The sequence below is a fragment of the Daktulosphaira vitifoliae genome, unplaced genomic scaffold (genome assembly GCF_025091365.1).
Source record: "Daktulosphaira vitifoliae isolate Bord-2020 unplaced genomic scaffold, ASM2509136v1 Scaffold_2, whole genome shotgun sequence".
In the NCBI taxonomy this organism is placed as follows: domain Eukaryota; kingdom Metazoa; phylum Arthropoda; class Insecta; order Hemiptera; family Phylloxeridae; genus Daktulosphaira; species Daktulosphaira vitifoliae.
The window spans coordinates 15,109,547-15,132,405 of NW_026099573.1; the positions used below are offsets into that span (position 1 = coordinate 15,109,547).

The 22,859-nt window shown below is 24.5% G+C and overlaps 2 protein-coding genes across 2 annotated transcripts; one reads left to right on the top strand and one right to left on the bottom strand.

Moving 5' to 3' along the window:
• The first annotated feature begins 2,314 nt into the window (after positions 1 to 2,314).
• Positions 2,315 to 13,665, top strand: LOC126899748 (RB1-inducible coiled-coil protein 1). The gene is made up of 21 exons (XM_050674908.1): positions 2,315 to 2,542; positions 4,207 to 4,439; positions 4,710 to 4,918; positions 5,181 to 5,342; positions 5,410 to 5,536; positions 5,601 to 5,808; positions 5,873 to 6,043; positions 6,966 to 7,150; positions 7,292 to 7,478; positions 7,929 to 8,108; positions 8,305 to 8,618; positions 8,737 to 8,806; positions 8,871 to 9,065; positions 9,125 to 9,424; positions 9,523 to 9,699; positions 9,762 to 9,883; positions 9,947 to 9,992; positions 11,339 to 11,388; positions 12,062 to 12,198; positions 13,075 to 13,142; positions 13,208 to 13,665. The coding sequence occupies exons 2-21, from the start codon at positions 4,366 to 4,368 to the stop codon at positions 13,337 to 13,339; spliced, it is 3,114 nt and encodes a 1,037-aa protein (XP_050530865.1). The 5' UTR covers positions 2,315 to 2,542; positions 4,207 to 4,365; the 3' UTR covers positions 13,340 to 13,665.
• An 852-nt stretch (positions 13,666 to 14,517) lies between these two features.
• On the bottom strand, positions 14,518 to 21,822 carry LOC126899762 (pescadillo homolog). Its single transcript, XM_050674948.1, has 9 exons — positions 21,661 to 21,822; positions 21,361 to 21,594; positions 20,925 to 21,296; positions 20,717 to 20,855; positions 20,494 to 20,633; positions 20,160 to 20,422; positions 19,898 to 20,085; positions 19,679 to 19,836; positions 14,518 to 14,852 (listed from the first exon to the last, which is right to left on the bottom strand). The coding sequence occupies exons 1-9, from the start codon at positions 21,679 to 21,681 to the stop codon at positions 14,583 to 14,585; spliced, it is 1,785 nt and encodes a 594-aa protein (XP_050530905.1). The 5' UTR covers positions 21,682 to 21,822; the 3' UTR covers positions 14,518 to 14,582.
• Positions 21,823 to 22,859: the final 1,037 nt, after the last annotated feature.

Sequence of the window (22,859 nt, forward strand, 5' to 3'; positions counted from 1 at the left end):
AAGATTTGCATCGAAGCGTTTTTTTTTGATAGTGATTTTAATCACTGTCAGATATCATTATACTTGATCCAACTATGCCACTTCAACACTATGCCGCGACCCCCCTGTGCTGGGGTTTTTTTTTTACTCTATTTGTGTGTACTACTACTAGACTATAGTATTCCAAATTTGTTGGTAACATGTTGCAATATAAATCATTTCTAAAAAAAATAATTGTTTTTTCTCCTGGATTAATAATTGATTTTTACAAATATATTCAAATTTAATAATACGCTCATTGAGTAAATCTTTTTAANTAATCAAATTTTATAATACGCTCAATTGAGTAAATCTTCTTAACAACTTTGTTTTGATTGGTACATTTAGTTAAAGTAAATCATTAAAATTAATTAAGTTCTCAATATTTCAATTGTAGAATCTTTTCAAACAACAAAAGTTACTAGGAAATTATTACTATTACTTCTATTTATGTTATCTATTACCATAAAAATGCAAAAAAATATTTGTTACTCTGATAAATTTGCTATAAATAGTAATTGTAAAACTTTCTGACTGCATATTGATCTTAAAAATAATCAGTCCAAATTTTCAAAAATTTTTCCTCAACTTTAAAGAACCAAAAAAATAGGTTAAAAATGAAAATTTGGACTGATTATTTTAATATATTAAAAATCAAATCAGTAATAATTTGAAAACAATTTTTTTTTCTTTTAATTGTTATTTTATATGTAATTAGTAATAATATAAAAAATTAGAAGTGATAGAAAAAGTCTACTTGCAGATTTGAAAACAACGCGAAAAGTTGATTTAGAAAAGTATATTTTTGTTTCTAATGAAGGTTCCTTGAAGTCCAGTGCATTTTTTTATAGTAACAAACAGTTTTTATTGAATTTTATTGTATCAAGCCTTTTAAAATTTTATACACGTAAAAGTAAAGCAAAATATAACTTCATTATTATTTTTATAATTTTTCCGTTTAAATTACAATATTAAATTATTAAATATCAATTTCATACTGAATTTAAAAACTATAATTAGTATTTATTCATATATTATATTTTAAAATCAAAGTACTACTAATCAGGATATAATTAAAGAAATAAGAGTTGATGTTGCTTTTGGAATAATCCACCAATTTCTCTAAATGAAACACTATCTACTGATTTGCATCGAAGGGTTTCTTACGATAGTGATTTTAATCACTGTCAAATATCATCTATACTTGTCCACACTGTGCCTCGACCCCACTGTGCTACCGTTTTTTTTTTATATCAGATTTATTTTTTTGAAATTTTTTTCTATGGTAAGCATTAATCATATATATTAAAAACAATTAATTAAATAGTACTAATATTAACCATTTTGATAATTTCACATAATTTTTTTATGTAAATAATTTTAACTAAGTTTATAAAAATTCGATTTAAGTGTGATTAATAAAACCTTCTAGTGTAAAAAAATCATACAAAATAATGACAGTTTTTAAATAAGATAAGCTATGCTTAACAAATAAAATACTAATTTTTACAATTGTACTTATGCAATTACACAAATCATTATATTTTATATGGTGATTCTTTTAATATCGAAGTATGATTTACATTTTTCTTTCTATTGTAAGCATTAATAAAATGTTATCAATTGCGACGTTAGCTACAGTTGCACATTGTAATTGATCAGCTGATACGTAGTACTATTGGAATATGGATGATGTGTTCTTTTTACTAAAATCAACATTGGAGCCCAGAATAAAAAAGATTCTATTTTATTATTTGAGTTTACTTTGTTCCTCCATCAGTATTACCACAAAGACGCTCATATATATGAGCAGTAGTGTATTTAGGAATTTGTTATTCCTAAAAAAAATATTTGTAAAAAATATTGTTTTATATTATTTGATTTTCAACAAGTTACAGTTGTTTAAAGTTTAGTGCGATCAGAAAAAAGTTTATCTATTTTTTTAAAAAACAGCAATATTACCGATCATCTCTACCAGTTCAAAGAAATAAAATAAACTGTACACTCTCTTTATCATATTATAAACCGGTAGTACTTATCAATTTACGACTCAATAAAAATGCTGTCATAAAAAAGAACACATCGTCCATTTTCCAATAGTACTACGTATCAGCTGATAAATTACAATGTGCAGCTGTAGCTAACGTCGCAATTGATAACATTTATTCATTTTCGTATTTCCTTTATTACTATTACTATTGTTGTTATAAAGTTTATGATTAATGCTTACAATAGAAAGAAAATCGTACTTCGATATTAAAAATATCGCCGTTTAAAATACAATAATTTTTGTAATGGCATATATACAATTGTAAAAATTAATATTATATTTGTTGAACATATCTTATTTATTTATAAACTGTCATTGTTTTGATTTTCTTACGCTTGAACGTTCTATTAATCACACTTAAATAGGATTTTTATGAATTAGTTAAAATTATATACATAAAAAAAATTATGTGAAATTTTCAAAATGGATAATATAGTACTATTTAATTGATTGCGTTAAAATCCCAAAAAAATGGTATGTATACTATTTTAATTAGTTGATAAATATGATTAATATAGTATTAAAGTTCTAATAATGATAATCAATGAAATATTTACATCATTCTTTGTTGTTAGATATTTTTAATTATTTCCCAATCATTTATCATATTTAATTCTATAATTAGTATATTTATTTATTATTCATTTTTTAATTCTATCATATTATTTAAAAGAATGCTGTTAATATTTTAATGAATTAACTAGTTTTTGCAACTCATTCTGTATTAAAGGTTATACTTTTTTTTAACCCTGAAATCAAATAGTTTTTTGAAATTTGAAATATATGTTTAGTACTAGAAGATTATAATACTATTAAAAATTTAGGACTTAACAATTACTTGCCATTTCAAAATTGGACAATTTCAATGTTTTCATTTTTATTACTGATTGACTCATCATCAAAATTATAAGACACTTGTACTGTGTAGGTAGAAATATAAAATATAGTGTAAATAAAGAAAATAATTTGAAAATAATTGTTTTCTATATAAACTGTCTAACAGACAGGAACGTCATTTGAAGTCAGCAGGGCAGGCAATCACCCATTTTAATTTTTAATTGGTTATGAAAATTATGTATTTTGCTGATTTAAGTCAGCAAAAAAGAATGATATCCTCAACAAAAACCTAACAGTAAAAAAGTGCATAGTTCCAACCTCCTCCCTTTTAAAAATATTTGCCTATCAAAATAGTGATATCTACATTGTTGTCAATTTTGTTCTTTCTTCAGTTCATAAACTTTAATCCTTCTTTTATGAGTAATTGATGTTGCTAAAATATAGGCCAGTTTCTGACAAGTCAAATCAGTTAACCTTAAACATTGTTATTTTACTGTCAGACTGATTAACACCTGTCAGTCAATTATGGTGATTGGATAAGTGTATCCTGGGGAAATGTTAAGTTCAGTAGTTTTTCATTGTTTTCTGTACTTAGAAAAATAGTATATGCTTCTATTGAAATTGATGCATGGTAATCCGTCTTACAATTAACAGCTGTAGGCAGAGCTTAACTTCATTGCTTATTATCATCTTAAGTGTCCTTTGAACCACCCCCTTTTTTTCTGAAAGTATAATAATAAATGTTATAAGAATTTAATAGTAAGTTCAATGTTCATAGTACATACGTATATGCATTTTTTTTGAATAATTGTAATATGTTTGTATTTTTATAAACTTATATAAGCAAATGTATTTATAATAGAAAATATTTAAGAAATAAAAATTTTATTTATTTTTAGTTTTAATTAAATTTTTTTAAATATTTTGATATAATGATTAACCAAAAGAATTATATATTTGATAATATCTGGAATTTACCAAAAAATAAAAATAAAATGTTTATCTAAAAAATTAAAAAAAATTTTGTCTCTGTTATTATTACTTAGGCACATGGTTTGTCATAATTCAAATTTTAAGAATAATTTTTAACAAAATATTTATGTGCCAAAAGGTTTAAAAGAAATTTCATATGGTTTAGATTTATCATTACTTCAATTTTATATTTTATTTGTTGTTGACTAAAAAAAAAAATTGTTAGAACAAAATATCAATTATTTTTTATTTTAATAGACTAAATAATATGTGTTTAACTTGTATATTTCAATGATTTGTGTTTATTTAATTATACATTTGTTTTTTAGGTCTTAATGTCCTATCTTTTGGATAATAAAGTAGTGTGCTCTTTGGTACACTATTTGCTAAAAAGTATGATATTATGATAAATGCTATAGCAGTGGCACAGGAAGCTATTTATGTTGAATGTTAACAGCCAATAGTTAGAATATAACAATATTATCAGCATGGAGAATCTTTTAGTGTATCATGTTGACATCGGTAGATGGATTACATGTGACTTTAGCTTGCTAAATAAAACGTAAGGATTTTTTTTCTCAATAATTTTGATAGATGCTAATATGATACTGTGTATACCTCCATTCACAAACTGTAATTGAGGTTAAGCTGCATTAGTTACTACTAGCCCTGTTGGGTTGTCACCGTCCAGGTGACCAATTAAATGCTACTAAAATGTAACTGTTGTCAAAAACTATTCTTAATTTAAACAATACAGGTTATAAAAAACATACTCCCAGTCAATACTTTTGTTCCAATATAATAACATTAATTATTATTATTCTGTATCTAGAGTATCTGAACTTAAACAACAAATTGAAAAAAAGGCTGATATTCCACTCAACAAGCAGGTGCTGCTTGTTAGTGGTGGAGGGCATTTAGATCCTTCTAAACCAGTTTCGTGCTATTGTGCAGGTACTGATACAAGCCCATTTTTCCTTTTTAGTAAAAGGTTAATTGATCATCCTGAACCACCCACTGCTTATTTTCATAATAGACCAGGTAAGTTTACATCGAATAATAACTTATGTTTCTTTGATGTTAAGTTGAAGAGAATGAAATATACATTTTATAACTTAGATAAAACATTTTTTTTGGTATCTAAAAAGAATTATTAGGGCTATTTTTAGCCCTCATATCTCATGCATGTTCATATTTCCAAACAACTTGAAAACCTTATACTCTTATACTTAAAATCAAGAAAACTTAATAATTAAAAAAAAAACTGTGTTAAAATAATCTTTAAATTGAATTTTATTTTAAGATATTGATTTTATGAAAGAACATCATGGAACACAGGGAATGACACCTACAATTGAAGCATTAAATATTCGTGTTTCACTTGCACAACAATTCAATGAAAATGCTAAGTATAATTTGAATTCTATAGAAATGTTAATAAATGATCAGCACATGATGCATCAAGGTATATATTTGTTGTTGATATTTTATATTATTATTAATAGATTAAATTATTTTAATGTTTTTTTAAGGTTGGTCAGCAGCTGTAGCAAATATGCTTGATACTGTAGAAAAGTTTAAATTTAAAGCTGAAATATTTGAAATGGATTTTAAACGGTATTTAGATGGCCGAGATGATAGCATAAATTTACTGAACAAGTATATATTATATAGATGGTATAACATAATAGTAAAGTACACTAAATTTTATTTAAATTTTTAGTTTTAATAATAGTTTGGCAGAAATAGCCAAAATTCCTTTGCTACCAGCTCTTTTAGAAAATAACGCAGAAGAGAGAGCACGTATGGATACTTCAATAGTAAATTTGAACAATGTCATGAATCAATCTTTACTTGAATGGGTAACTGCTTGTCAAGGATTAAACAATTTAGAACATATAGTAGAACATTGTGAAAGTAGCCTAAAACAAGTATGTGTTGCCCCATTTTTTAATTATTATTTTTAATCCAAAAGTAACCCTTATATGTTGATAGTTCGATGAAAATATGTTAAATATGGTTTTACAAGAAGTTTCTACTATGAATGAAATTTCTAGCCGTAGTGATTATTCAGAGATTAAAGGGCTAGAGCATAGATTATTTAAACTAGCCCAAATGATGGACGAAAGTAAAAGATTAGCAGCTGAACAGACTAGTCTCTTTGAAGTAAATACATTCTATCTATTATTAATTAACAAAAATATTTATAATTATGATTTGATTTTAATGTTTTGATAAATGTTAACACTAAAATTAAATCTAATAATTAACTTTTCATTCTACAGTAATTAAAGAAACTTAATGTTCTAAAAGACTTATGCTAATTTTATTATTGTTTATTAAATAATTGAATAAAATTGTCAAAATAGATATTTCTAAAATAATTAAAAAAAGTATGAAGAATTTTTTATAAAAAGACTTAAAACTATAATAAAAATTATATATACATTAATTCTATAAGGAATTTTAGTAAAAATGTTGTGTACAGTTGCTAGAACCAAAGACACAATTAAAAGAATTTTTGCTTTAAATGTATATTTGTAAATTTCGAAATTACATAATGTTAAAAACTAAAGTGTAAACATTAAAAAAATCAAATATTTTTTTCTTTTATTTTGAGGTTGGAGCTATTTGAGCTACAATATTTTGTATTTAACAGTAAAATAATTATCTGTTATTTACTTGATTTAGGAAACCTCCTCTTTTGAGAGAGACCGCTATGGCCTTTAATGGGCTTAAAAAAAATTATCTGATTACCATAACAGACTATAGGGAGAAAGATTTGATGTAAAATCGAATTTCTATTGTATTTTAAATAATTAAATTTGAAATATTGAGCGTCTTTTTCATTGAGTAAAAATTAATTTTCACAGCATTCCTTAAATTATTATAAATCAGCTTTTAGCAATAAATGGGCTTAAAGTATGTCCCAGTCATGTAATAGTGCATATCAATTGACCCTATTTTTCACTTCAAAGTTGACTGAGGCATATGCCTAAGTTTATACTTCTTTAATAATGTCCCTGCCTTTTCTTATAAAAGTGAGTGTTAAATTTTATTATAATGAATTGAAAAATCATTTTTTTAGGCTATCAAAATGAATCATGCAAGAGCTGCTAATGAAGGTGATATGTCAGTTATAAGTGTGCTCCTAGCATCACATGATAAACAATTGGAAATGATGAATAAAAATAATTTAAGGTTATGTGACATAAGAAATAGAAGTATTAGAGCTAAGCAAGAATTATGTCAGAATTTACATCCTCGTTTAAAGTAAATTTTTATACATTCAAACTAACTTATGCTGAGTAATTATTAAATGTTTTTCTGTTGTTATTTATCTAAATTAATTAACTTATTCTTAAATTTATTCCGTAAAGTTATACTAAAAAAAAATTTTTTTTTTTTTTATAGATGGCTGATTGTAATAGAAAATAAAGTTAGTGATATTGAAGCAATAATGTTATTGTATAGTGACAGCATAAAATTAACTCGTGAATATCTTGATATTGTTGAACAATTAGATAATACTCCAAAATTGTACTTTAATGCTGTTGCTGAAGTTGTCAGAAGACGGATCTTTTCTCAAGCATTACTTATTGTATGTTATATATATAATTTTTGTATTAAACATATAAATATGTATAATATATAAATACCTCTCTATTCTTAAAAAAAAAAATTTAATTTTCAAATAACTTATGCTATGAGGTTCGGAAGTTGGTGATAATATGGTAGTCTGGTAGCTTAGTGGAAAAATTCTTGGCCAGATAACGAGAAACCTGGGTTTAATTCCCAATCCACTAGTATTTTTTTTTTCAGTTTACATGTTTTTATTATATTTTATTATATAAAATATTTTTCCCTAGAAATATCATTAAGGTTTTTCATTGTAAAAAAAGGTCGATTATTAATTTTTCTTTAATAGAAATTATTAATTATAGATATAAAATATTCTGTTTTTTAATAATCCCTACAGACTCCAAACTACAAATATATATGTTAAAGTGTTTATAAATTGTATTATTCATAGAAATTTATCATCTTTTAGTGGTCTAGTGATCTTGCTTGTCATATGATGGCTCGCTATTCTGATGAAATAGCCAAGCGAAAGAATTTCCAATCTCAATTTGAAGGTCATTTTTTAAATCCATTATTTCCTGGATTAGAAGATATGCCTCCACCATATGCTACACAAGCTCCATCTATATTTGATAATAATTTACCTAAGGTAATACAAAATATTTAAATTTAGAATTTGTTTATTAAAATTTTACATTTATTAATTTTTCAAAAATCTAATTTTTAACTTTGTTAGAAGTCAACAGCTGGAACTTGGGTCTAATCATTAGAATTAAAACTTTCATGAAACATTTCATAGAAATTATAACTATAATTAAACCCATTTAACTATATAATTTTTTTAGCTTTGCTTAGATGATCTGGATCAATTGATTAAACAACTACCTCAAATAGCTGAAATAACATCTGTGCCTAATTTTAATGCTATTACACAATTTTTTTTATCCAAATCAATTCTTGAAGATGGTATATTAGCAATTGAAGGAAATAATGATCATAAATCTGTAGCAATGGAAACAAGTAATGTTTCATTAATAGCTAACACGAACAAAACAGTTGAAGAAAAATTAAATGTTATTATGACTGCTGTTGGTATTGGGTCGTGTCAAGAGGAAATGCAACAAGATTCTGAAGTTATTAAAAGAACACACTCTGAAATGTAAGTCTATTACAATCTATATTTGATTGTATACTTATTATATATTATAAATGTTTTATTACAATATTTACAGTTTTATAAACAAAAAATTGTTATATTAATAATAACTTATTTCTAGGGAAAATGACAGCTATAGTCCTGATAGTAGTTCCATGTTGCCCCATAAATATGCTGGTAACACTCAAGAGGTATTTATTTTCTTATTTATATAAATAATTTATTATTATTATTATTATTTATTTGTATTTATAGTATGCAGTTGAATTAATAAAAAAAAATCTATGTACATTTGCAAATCTAGCCAATAATTCTTTAAAATCCGTACGATCAGATTTAGATGAACTGAAACATTGTTTCATTGATCATAACATTGAAATGGATGTGTTAACTAATGATTTAAAACTTAAACATAACATGCAAAACTGTCAACTTCAACAACTTATACAAGTAAAATATAAAAAAAAAAAATAAAGAAACCTATAATCCAAATGTTATTTCAATTTTAGTTTGCTAATGCTAGTAATCATGAGTTAAATGAGATGAAAAATAGAATTAATGAATTAGAATCATTATTAGAAATTCACATTAAAAAAGAAGAACATGAGCGCCAATTGCGTATGAGACTTGAAAATGAGAGAGATGAATGGATGCAAAGAGAATTAGAACATGCTCGAAAAGAAATAACAAATCAACTAACAATAATGCACAAGAAAGAACTAGAAATGATGCAAGTTCGATTCAAATTAGTCACACAAGCTACCAATATGGAACGAAGTTTAAGTGAACAAAATTTAGAAAAAAACAAAGTTAGTCAAATTTTATTATTTACTTAAAAAATGAAAAATATAAATAAGCAATTAAATGTTAATATTTAATTCTTATAAAAATTATAAATTATTATTAGCAAAGACATGATGTTATTGAGCTAGTTAATCATGAGGCTATGATGGCACAACTTAAAGAGGACCTATTAATAGAAAAAGAACAAGCTATTCAAGAAATTCAAAGAATGTGTGAACAGAAAATTTTGCGTGAGAGACAGCTATTATTGTTCAAATCTGATGAAAAACGTGATGAACAAGTAAATAAATATGAATTTAAAACTAAAATTTTACTTATGCCAATAATTATTATATTATTAAGTATCTTTGGAGTGATAAAAATCGTACATCAAAATACTTGAAGGAAAAATGTATGAATGAATTGAGATTATCGAGTAAATCTGAGTTAGTTCCTAGATCAAATAGCATTTCTACACCAGATTGGTAAATTTATTTTCATTCATAATAAGTTCAAATACAAAAATAGCTAATCATTTTTTTTCCTAGGGAACTTGATAATTCATCAGCCACTAATAGTGTTTTTGTGGATCTTGTAAGTATAAAATTGTTTATGTAAAAATAAATTATATAGGTATTCAAGATTTTACTGACAACATTTATAACTTTTGATCTAATTATCATTTCTTTGACATTTTTTTTTTCGTTAATTATTGCTTTTCTTAGACTACATTCAAAGCTTTTTTTTTATTATGTATCTCAAAAAGAAATTTTATAAAAAAAATTTTTGAAATTGTCTGAAATATTATTTGAGTTTCTTAAAAAAATATTTATTTGTACAGTTACATGATGTTTATTACTTTAAATACACATAAAAATATATGTAGTTAATAATTTATTGTTTTAAATCATCATTTTATGGTTAATTTTTAATATTCTATCTATTATATAATATATAAATATATATATTATATATACATATTTTTTTTTTTTTTTGGTCTAAAGCTTTAGCTACTAGGACATTAACTTAACTGTAAGTGTAAGTGGTATAGTAAAGGAAAGAGTTAATTTTAGTCAGTTGTGTCGACCAGAGGCATAATATGTTTCTTCCAAAATCAAAGTACCATATTAATACAATCTCAATAAAAAAGTAAAAAATACAACCATAGTCATATCATTAAATTTCTGTATATCCTTGGTATAGGTAATCCTTTATTTTCTTGGTCATATTGTATGACCGCATTCAATTTATCCTTGCTAATAGTAAAAATTTCCCTTATTTTTCTCCGTCGTCTAGTGTTCCTCAAGGTGCTGTATTATCTTCTCTAATTTTTTCTTTATACATTAACTCTGCTCCATCTATATTCCTTCATTCTAAATTCTGAATCTTTACCTATGACATAAAATTATTTATGCATGTAAAATCAATCTCTGATTGTTATTTACTCCAACCTGACTTATCCCAACTTGTTATTTGCTGTGATTCCTTAAGCCTTTCTATTAATGTTTTTAAAAGTTCATTTTTGTCATTCTCTCGTCAGCGCTCTTCTATTTTCTACACATATACTAATAATATTCCTATTAATAAATTTAATGAGATGATTCGTGACTTAGGTTTAATTTTTTTAAAGATCTTTCTCCTGTGGCTCATGCCCATTACCAATGTTGCAAAGTGCTAAAGCTTCTTAGGTTTATTAACTGCAATTGTCAAAACTTTAATCAAATTTTGTCTCTAAAAAAACTGCTCTCTTGTTTGTCCTACCTTTGAATATGGAAGTGTTCTTTGGGATACATTGATTGCTGTCTCCAATTCCACAATTGAGTGTGACAAAAGAAAATATCTAAAACTAAAACAAAAAATTATTAAACTATTAGACTGTACTATCCCACTTACAGGTTAAAGTATACATTTAATTAATTATGTTGTATACTTGTTTATAGAGTAAAAGTTCAAGTTCTGAATCTGAAGAAGGAAAACTTTCAATTATATCGTAAGTTTAAGTTACGAATTTATAAAATAAATATAAATTCATGTATAATAATCAAATAACTCAATTACTCAAAATTAAGAATAAAAAATGTTTGAAAATTTGATAAATCATGTTGTTGAATTAATATCTCCTCATAAGTGCAAGTAGAGAGCTAGGAACTTAGCCTTCACTATTATTATTATTTTTTTATTAAGAAAATTTTGTGTGTTGAGGCAAAAGCTACCTCAAAAATATTTTTCTAGTTGCTTCTATGTCCTTCGAATTTTTAATTAATTTCCAATGGTTCACAATAATATGATAAATGTTTAAATCATATTATTTAAAATAAATTCAGAATTATTAAATATTATTTGAACACTACACATAAGTTAAACTAACATAAAAAATCAAACTAACAAAATAACTTGATTTGTATAATTTTTATGATTTTATTTGTATAATTTTTTATTAAAAATTTTAATGAATGTGAAAATTAATGAATTCACTTTTAGTAAATGTGAATGAGAATGTATTCTAAAAAAAAAAAAATTTTTTGAATACAAATTCAAAAAAATTGAAAATAATTTTGTATGTATTGCTTTGCAATTTTTTTGTTGAACACTGTCAAATTATATAAGAATTAATATAAAAAACTTATGATAGAGTTGGTATTAACTGCTTTTTATTTTTTTAGGTGTAATGTTGGAGATTTTGTTTTAGTTATTTGGGATTCTACTTACAAAAATTACATTGTATACCAAGAAAATAAAAAAAATATTGTCTTTTTACATCCAGAAAGTATTGACACTTTATCGTTAAAGCATAACCCTGGTATTTAATTTTTATTCAATATTTATTTATTTTAATTAAAGACACATACAGTAAAATAATAATACATGTATAGACAATGTAACTTTATTCTTTTCCAAATCATATTTTGATGGTTTTAAATTAAGATTAAAATAACGAATATATCTATTCAAGAAAAAAAAATTATACTAAATAATTTGAAAAATATAGCATTTTATAAATTTACTGGTAAGATACATATTAAAAATGTCTTGCTTTTTTAGCTTCCTGAAAAATAAAATAATTTTAGTTTCACATAGCTCTTTAATTGTATTTAAATATCAACCATTTTGTCCAACACTACTATACATTATTCATAATAATATTAAATTAATTTATTTTAACAAATTAAAAAAATAAATAGACAATACTTCATTCCAAATGATACAATATATCATATTTTATGCTCTATGATTTTTGGCTGTAAATTAACAACTTAAACCATGTACAGACCATATATAAGTATAAAAACATTTAATTATAAATAAATACTTTATTTGTTTTCTTAAAAATTTGATAATGAACTTAAATTATTTAGAAATTTAATGTTTTAATTTTGATTATTGTAATAAGAAATAAATTATCAAATGATTGTTTGATAATTTCTTTCATGACAATGATAAAATTAACATACCTCTATACTCTTATATAAGTATTTTTGACAAAATTTTGTTATTCCATCAAAATTTAGCTAAAAAATGGTAAATAGTAATCTATTATTGTAGCAATAGTTGGAAAAGAATTAAACAATCAATGAAGTTATGAGTTTTTCTATTAATAGAATTTATCTTTGTGCACTAAAATTAATAGATATAGACTTGGTATTTAGTGATGAACATTTGTAAAAAAAATTTTTAGATGAAATTCCAGCTGTGCAACATTTTTCTGCTGAAGTATTACATAAAGAATTTTGCCAAGCTGTTAAAGTAATAAACAAATAATGTATAGTTCAATAATCCATAATACTTTCTTGTCTTTTTCTTTTTAATAGGAAGGAAATAGGTATAAAGTTCCAAGAGGAACAAAATTCTATCGAGTAAAAGTACAACTGCTTAAAACGTCAAATAATAGAAGAACAATTTCTCTATCTGATAGTTCATGTCCTTCAGTAACTTATGTGTAATAGTAAAATTTTAATCATCATAACTTAAATTTCATAAAAGTGAAATAAATTTTGAAATGACTGTAGAGAATATTATAAACAAAATTTTAAGACCTGATATTATTATATAATCGTAAAGTATACATTTTTATTACTAGACTAAATTGAGCATAACTCTAAGCAATTAATAAGTTCAATTTTCTTTTTTTAATTCAATTACTGTTGCTAATATTTTAATGTAATGACATATGTTCAATCTTAAATTTAAAATTATAATTTTTTTTTACATATTTTATTGTTAAAAATATTATTAAATAAAGGTTTATTTATTAGAATTTTCAGGCATATACTAAAAAAAAACTCCTGTGTTTAATATTAAAATAATTATAAAACTTAAGATATTAAATTATAAATTGAATAAATGTCTTTCACTATTTTAAATATGACATATATATACTGTACATTAAGAACTAGTTTATCTAAAAACTATGTTATAATATAGCTATTGTATATTATATAATGCAACTGCTATATCATAATAGCCTCTTTATTCTTTCTTTTTGTATTTCAAATAATGTATTGTATATATTATGTAATAAATACAATTCAATTATGAATTTAAAAATAGTTTTTTATAATACTTAATTTTAGTTAATAAAATCTTTGGTTTTATTATTTTTGTACTTAAATTCAATGAAAATTTTTTTATTTAATGTATTTGCCATGATTTTTTTATAATTTATATTTTATTAATGTTAATATGTACATATATTTTTTTTAAATTAAAAAATATTGTTTATTTAAAATTTTTTATTATATAATTAAATATTTAATTTACTGCAAATGTATGGATACATTTACAATTACTTGTACTACATAATGTTGACAATCTTAATTGCACACTTGGTAGATTCTTGGTATAGAAATAATACTTAGAAAAAATTTTTATTTGTGCAATATTAGTCAAGTGTGATGAAATTTGTACAAAAATCCTATGTAGAAAGAAAGAAATATTTTGATTGTTATTCTATTGTTTTGTATTATGTTTTAAAGTAAAATGTATATAATATGTCATTGTAATGTGTAATAAAATGGCTGTGTGTACTTTTTTAAATATTTATTTTTCTCCTGTTAAAAAAAAAACTTTTGATTAGACAAGAGATTTAAGGCCAAACTAAAAGAAGAAATACACGTAGAAGTTAATATGATGATAAAAAAATATTTATTACAATTGTTATTAAGAAATATAATAACAATCTAGAAATTATACTAAAGTTGCTGCTTGTGCTCTTCTAGCTTTAATTTCTGCACGCCTTGATTCTAGATTACTCCTCTCATGTATACGTCTTTTATATTTGAGTAATTTAATTTCTTTTTCTCTCTTTATTCTTCCTGATTTCATACTTTTGTACAAATTTTTATACTTCTTTTGAATCATTTTTTCTTTCAGTAACTGTAATTGCTTCATTTCTTGTCTAAGTTTTCCTTTGTTTACAAATTCTGGTGTACCTGATTCTACTTTCATTTTTTTACGCTAGAAAATTAAAATAAGTTTAGAGATACAAGTACTTTACTAAAAAGGACAGCTAATATTTACTTACTACAATATGAATTAATGGAGTAATAGGTACTATATTATTAATAAGTTATTTTTATATGGGATTTTAATATCCATTAAATAAAAAAATAAGAGTTTTTAATTACTTATTAATAGTTATAGTCCAAAAGTTGGATTTAAAAAATGATAATATTTCAATTATGTATTATTGGAATGGGTTCATTCCTAAATATAACAATGAAGTCTTCTTATATATAATTACATGACTCAAGTTAAAACAATATTTACATTGTTTAAATAATAATCATAAAATATACAGAATGATTTTCTTATCATAACCCACACAATTATTTACAGAATAAATATAATTTAAACATTTTTTTTAGCTTCGATGCGAAGCTGAGAAGGTATTGATTTTACTAAGATGTGTTTTTTTTTTTTTTGTGTCTGTTACCACTTTTTCTCAGCTCTCACCAAACCAATTTCTTTCAATGATACGTCAAAAGATCACAAATTGAAAATATTTCCCTCGTTCCCCGTAAATGGGAAAAACCTCCAAAAAAATTACAAATTTAANGGGGAAACCTCCAAAACCTCCAAAAAAATTACAAATTTAAAAATCGCTAATTTTCGAAATTTTTTTTACTTAAAAGTGCCATAACTTTTTAAAAAATGATCATATCAATATAATTTTTTTTATATAGATGCATAATATCATTACCTTTCATTTGGTATATTTTTTTCATAAATTTAACCCTTAACCTGCCCACAAGGGGGGATTTAAAATGACAACTTTTTCACAAAAAATTAACTTTTTCAACTTAACTTTTGAAAATGTTCCAGAAGGTCTGACACTTATATATATCTTAAATTAAAGCTAATGTAATGTTCTTTATTATGCAAAAAAAATATTTCGGACATTATTTTATCTTCACGGTGAAAATGGCTACTAAATGCTATTTTTGTGTGAAAATTTTCGATTTTGTATTTTACATTTTTAACTTTATTATGCTATAACTTTTTGAAAAATGTATGGATCATTACAATTTTTTTATGAGAAGTAGTATTTATATACATCTTTCATTCGACATACTGTTTTTTTAAATCGGATCATTTCCCTATATACGAGGGGGGTTCAAATCTAAAAAATGCATGTAGAAAGTAGAACTTTTTCAACTTATCTTTTGAAAGTGTTCCGGAAAGTCTGACACTTTTATATATATCTTAAATTAAAGCTAATGTAATATACTTTATTATGCAAAAAAAAAAATTCGGACTTTATTTTATCTTCATGGTGAAAACAGACATCAAACTTAATAAAAAAAATAAAATTTTTGTTAAAAAATTCTTTTTTATATTTTTACCTTATTATGCTCTAACTTTTTGAAAGATGTATGGATCAATATAATTCTTTTTTTATAGATGCATGATGTCTTTACCTATCATTTGGTATATTTTTTTTATAAATCTGACTTTTTACCTACCTACAGGGGGGGATTCAAAATGACAACTTTTTCACAAAAATTTACTTTTTCAACTTAGATTTTGAAAGTGTTCCGAAAAGTCTGACACTTTTATATATATTTTAAATTAAAGCTAATGTAATTTATTTTATTATGCAAAAAAAAAATTTCGGACTTTATTTTATCTTCACGATGAAAATGGCTACCAAATGCTGTTATTATGTGAAAATTCTCGATTTTATTTTTTACATTTTTAACTTAATAATGCTATGACATATTGAAAAGTTTATGGATCAACATTATTTTTTTATGAGAAATAAAATTTTTAATAATCCCTTTTTCATTTGACATACTTTATCTTAATCAGGATATTAATAAGGAACTAGCAGATCATGTAGCTTTTGGAATAATCCGCCAATTTTTTAAAATTAATCACTATCTACAGATTTGTATCGAAGCGTTTTTTATGATAGTGATTTTAATCACTGTTAGATATCATCTATACTGAACCCAACTATGCCACATCATTACTGTGCTGAGTTTTTTTTGGTTAAACAAAAAAAAAAATTATAAAAATTGATCTAAAGTTTGTGTAATAAACAAAAAAAATAATGGTAGCACAGTGGGGTCGTGTCATAGTATGGATATGGTAAAGTTGGACAAGTATAGATGATATCTGGCAGTGATTAAAATTACTATCATAAGAAACGCTTTGATACAAATCTGTAGATAGTGTTTAATTCTAAAAAATTGGTGAGTAAATACGAAGACTCCCAATTGACAAAAAATTTACTTTTTCAACTTAGATTTTGAAAGTGTTCCGAAAAGTCTGACACTTTTATATATACTTTTTCATTTGACATACTTTATCTTAATCAGGATATTAATAAGGAACTAGCAGATCATGTAGCTTTTGGAATAATCCGCCAATTTTTTAAAATTAATCACTATCTACAGATTTGTATCGAAGCGTTTTTTATGATAGTGATTTTAATCACTGTTAGATATCATCTATACTGAACCCAACTATGCCACATCATTACTGTGCTGAGTTTTTTTTGGTTAAACAAAAAAAAAAATTATAAAAATTGATCTAAAGTTTGTGTAATAAACAAAAAAAATAATGGTAGCACAGTGGGGTCGTGTCATAGTATGGATATGGTAAAGTTGGACAAGTATAGATGATATCTGGCAGTGATTAAAATTACTATCATAAGAAACGCTTTGATACAAATCTGTAGATAGTGTTTAATTCTAAAAAATTGGTGAGTAAATACGAAGACTCCCAATTGACAAAAAATTTACTTTTTCAACTTAGATTTTGAAAGTGTTCCGGAAAGTCTTACACTTTTCTATATATATTAAATTAAAGCTAATCTACTTTATTATGTAAAAAAAAAAATTCGGACTTTATTTTGTCTTCACGGTGAAAATGGCTATCAAATGCTATTATTGTGTGAAAATTCTCAATTTTATTTTTTACATTTTTAACTTTATAATGCTATAACTTATTGAAAAGTGTATGGATCAACATAATTTTTTTATGAGAAATAATATTTTGTAATAATCCCTTTTTTTTTTTAATTTAATCACTATCTACAGATTTGTATCTATACTGAACCCAACTATGCCACATCATTACTGTGCTGAGTTTTTTTTTGTTATCTTTAGTTACACATTATACTTGAAATATTAACTATGTAATACTTTTTAAGTTCATCCCTTATGCCTTGTAAGGGTATCAACTTTGTTTTTTTAAACGGAAACACATATTTTGAATTTTATAAAATGTTTGAGTTTTTAATGTAATAGTAAATGGCATTTGAATTTTTAGTAAAACTTTATTTGTTTCTTAGATATAAACATTTAAAGTTTCAAATTTTTGAGTTAATATACATATATAATTGTAAGGGATTACAAATACAGATAGCTAATTGGTTTTTTATGACATTACTGTCATAGTGACGGATTGTTTATTATCAATTTTGACTATCAATAGATATACTTTTTGTATTGTCAGTTAGTGTATTTATAAACTCACAACAATGTGCCTTATTACCATTGATAATAACAATGATGTTATTTAATGTACTTGTGAATATCGATGTCATAAAAAACCAATTAGCTACCAGTATTTGTAATCCTTTAACTCAAAAAATTGAAACTTTAAATGTTTATAGCTAATAAACAAATAAAGTTATACTAAAAATTTAAATGCCATTTACTATTACATTAAAAACTCAAACATTTTATAAAATTCAAAATATTTGTTTCCATTAAAAAAAACAAAGTTGACACCCTTACAAGGCATAAGGGATGAAATTAAAAAGTATTACATAGTTAATAATTCAAGAATAATGTGTAACTAAAGATAACCAAAAAAAAAAAAATGTTTAACTTGTGTTTATTCTGTAAGTAATTGAGTGGGTTATGATAAAAAATCACTCTGTATAATAATTTTTTTCCAAAAAAGAGGTTAGTTATTAAGTCTAACACAATGATTACACTAGATATTCTAGGGGTTTCTTTCATTTCACTATATTAACAGCAACAACACACAGAATAGTCCACAATGTTTTTACAAATTTAATAACATATAAATAAACATTTTGGATTACTTTTTTTTAAAATAATTTATGCATTCTTAAACTATGTTAAAATCATAATTTTTATTATTAGTTTTTAATAATTAAAATAAAAAATATCCAATCATTTCAAATGTCGTCAATGTGTTAATAAGCCAGCCCTAATTTCAAGTTCAAAATTCATTTTTTTGAATGAATAAAATGTTTGGAGATACGTGTTATAACAATAACAATAGTATTCTTGTACATATTTGACCTCATTTGAGGGACCTGCTGCTACAATTAGGAAACTTTTTTTTTTTTTTAAATTTAATTTATTATACTATGTCTTGTAAAATCTACTTTATNTTTTTTTTTTTTTTAATTTAATTTATTATACTATGTCTTGTAAAATCTACTTTATTTAAAGCACAAAAATATAAATGTCCAATAATTTTTCAATGAGTATCAGCAAAAATGGTAAGTCCTTTTCAAAAATGAAATTGTTGGGTTGTTACATCAAGCCCCTTTATTTTATATATACTGGAAATTTCATAAAATTTAAAAAGGTGATATTGTTTATTAGTTTTATAAGAGGCATAATATATAATTTTGACATTACTCAAAAATTATATTTTTGAGATATGTGCATTTATAATATTAAGGTAATACATAGAACATGTAAAAAAAAAAATGTATTATTATTTTTTTACTATTAGTTTACTTATAATTATAATCCTATATTGATAGAAAATAAATTTTATGTTCAACTTACTTTCATATTGGCCAATATTTCTTCAGTTATTTCTCCATCAAATTCATCTTCTTCAATACTCGTATCACTATCCATTTTTTTATCATCATCCAATTCATTTTTCTCATCATCTATGTCTTCAATATCATTATCAGAAATATCATCTAACAATTCTTGATCTGCATAAAAAATGTTTTATTAAGTTGAATATTCGTTTTGCTTTCCAAAATTAATATTTACCAGTGTTGGGCATTGCAGTAGGATCTGTAAGGGCTTTTTCTTCAGGTGGAATATATCGCTGAGTTTTATATTCTACAGTAAATGGTGAAAGATGTGGTGGCAAAACCATACCAATAAAATATTTTTCAACTGGTAATAATTCACGAGCATTTACACAGTCAAAAACCCATTGAGGTTGAATATAATACCTGAAAATATTGAATTTTTTTAAACAGTTAATCAATTAAAATCTTTTTAAATTTAAAAATTATTTAATTATTACCTAGAAATGTACTGTTTTTGAATGTCAGGTCTATCAACAATTTGATGAGTAATAGTCTCATCAGTTTCTGGAAATAATGCACCTTCAGGGAAAGTTGTCTCATCCCAAGATACTTTAGCTCCAAAACAACGCAATGCAAATACTAGGGGCTCTCTAGGCACTTCTCTATTTAGGAAAACTTTTAGACCTTCAAATAATTTTTTTAATTTTCTTACTTTTTCATATTCTTTACGAGCTTCTTCTGCTTTTGCTTCATCACCTTCCTAATTGTTAATTTAAATTAATGAAAATAATACATCATTAATAACAGATCATTAAGCCATTCATTACTTACTAAAGGAAAAGCATCTAAATCTAACTCTTCATCTGCTGGATCTTCGACATCTTCTGCAGTTTTTTGTAAAGCTAAATTTAAAGCAGCTACTCTATCACTTGTTTCGTTTTCTTCCAAGATTTCTTCTTCTAAGTTTTCCGCTAGTTAAGTTTAATATTAAATCAAAATCCTTTTATAGGAAAAAAATTAATTTATGAACTTTTAAAACCAAAGTTATGTTTACCATTATAGGTTCCCAAACGAGGTGGATAGTACAAGTTAATGGTATGATATAAACGATAGTTAACAAACCCAATAGCTGTAGAATAAAAGTCGGCAAAAGTTGCCATTGTATAAAAATCAACTTCTTGTTTTTTTTGAGGCTGAAATTGTTTAACAATATAATAAATAATGATAGATAATAAAGAAATATAATTTAACATATTACATACTTCATGAGGATAATTGTGTGGTATAATCCAAGTTATAAGCTGACCTTTAATTTCTACTTGGAAATAAATTCCTTTTATTGATATAAATACTTTACGAAGAGCTCGTGCAGCGATACAATAATGCATAAATTCAATAGTGAGGCGACGACACAAGGCTATTAGATTAGGAGGAATGCTTATCATCTTAGGAAATGTAGCAAACAAGCAACATAAAGTTAAAGCATCATCCATATCTCGCAAGGCATCAATAAAAGTCGGATACCTTTCTTTAACAACATGATCAATACTTATACGAGGTATAGTACTAGAATATCGTTTTACTAAATCTTTTTGGTGCATACCCTTAGCTCTTTTCAATCTTTTAAGATGAACCTAAATTTAAAAAATTGTTAAAAATTGAAAAAATGTATGAATATAATGTAAAATTAAAAAATACTTGTAATTCACGTAGTTTCCATATCATGGGTTCATGCATCAAAAATAAAATATCTTTTTTTAAGTATAGTATTTGTATGCCACTTTTTCCTTTTTGAGCACGACGACGATGAGCTGGTTCTCTTGGATAAATACCTTTTATTATACATAATGTACGAAAATCTTTTAAAGATAATTGGAGCTTATTCAATGCAGCTCGTCTTGTTACATATCTCGCTCCTTCGCCAGATTGAAACTTGAAAAATATAAAAAATAAAATAAACATTTAACTATACATTTATATACTTTATGACTTTCTTACCTTTTTCTTTTTCAGAGGCATTTTGAAAGTAAATTTACAAGATTAATATTTTACCTAATTCATATACTCCAAAACATGTTCATAAGTCATAACAAGTTTATTATGTTCTAACATAACCTCACAATTTGTAGATTTAATGATAATAATCACAAGAATAAAAATTAGTTTGGTACTACTTCACCTATATTTCATATTTTTCAAACACATAATATGCAAATTTTGAAAATATTAAATATTATTACTTCAAAAAAATTTTGTTTGTAATTATTAAAAAAAAAAAAAAGTGAGGAATAACTATTCAAGGTTTTGTAGAAATATTATTTTGAATTAATTATAAAAGAAACACTATTGTCATTTATTATCAATATATTTGTATTATAAATTGGTACGGTTATCTATACAGGTTGACGGTCGGTGCTATATATTCAATGCTTTAGCAATTTTAAAGTAGTGTTTATCATGAATTAAAAGTACTATTAGTATGTGACCTGACAATAACATGTAAAAAAATAGGGAAAACATATATGTTGCTATATAAATAATTTCTAAAAATATTGATTGTTAGTTTCTCCGGAATTAACAATAGATTTTTACAATTATAATGAAATTTTATAAAACGCTCTATTGAGTAGATCTTTTTAACAACTTGTTTTTGATTAGTTTTTTTAGTTTATAGTAAATCACTAAAATTAATACAGTTCATATCCCAATTGTAGAATCTTTTTAAACACCAAAAACAACTTTAAAGAACCAAAAAATAGGTTAAAAATGATATTTTGCACTGATTATTTTTAATAAAATAAAAATCAGTAATAATTTGAAAACATTTTTCTCTTTTTTTTAATGATTCTTTTATATGTAAACTACGCTTCGCCTAGCTGGGGCTCAGCACCAGACCCAGGACCCTACGAGCCCCTTTGGCGCGTAAGCCTCTTCGGGCCGTCATCATAAGTAGATCACTGATTCCGGCAGGAGTATCCGGCTACGCCGGGTACGATAAGTATTTTGCAGAAAAAATATTACATCAGACTCAGTGTAACAGAAATATATTAAAATGATTTGAACAAACTAACAATTTAAACGGTAGCACAGTGGGGTCGAGGCACAGTGTGGACGAGGCATAGATGGGACAAGTATAGATGATATCTGACAGTGATTAAAATCACTATCATAAGAAACGCTTCGATGCAAATCTGTAG

What these genes read in the sequence shown, in the direction of transcription:
- LOC126899748 (XM_050674908.1), top strand. Translation starts at nt 4,366, where the DNA reads ATGGAGAATCTTTTAGTGTATCATGTTGACATCGGTAGATGGATTACA. An exon ending in ATGCTGGTAACACTCAAGAG is followed by an intron (nt 8,807 to 8,870) that starts GTATTTATTTTC and finishes TTGTATTTATAG; the next exon opens with TATGCAGTTGAATTAATAAA. An exon ending in AAAATTTAGAAAAAAACAAA is followed by an intron (nt 9,425 to 9,522) that starts GTTAGTCAAATT and finishes AATTATTATTAG; the next exon opens with CAAAGACATGATGTTATTGA.
- LOC126899762 (XM_050674948.1), bottom strand. Translation starts at nt 21,681, where the DNA reads ATGCCTCTGAAAAAGAAAAAG. An exon ending in ATTTAGATGCTTTTCCTTTA is followed by an intron (nt 20,423 to 20,493) that starts GTAAGTAATGAA and finishes ATTAACAATTAG; the next exon opens with GAAGGTGATGAAGCAAAAGC. An exon ending in CAAAAACAGTACATTTCTAG is followed by an intron (nt 20,086 to 20,159) that starts GTAATAATTAAA and finishes CAATATTTTCAG; the next exon opens with GTATTATATTCAACCTCAAT.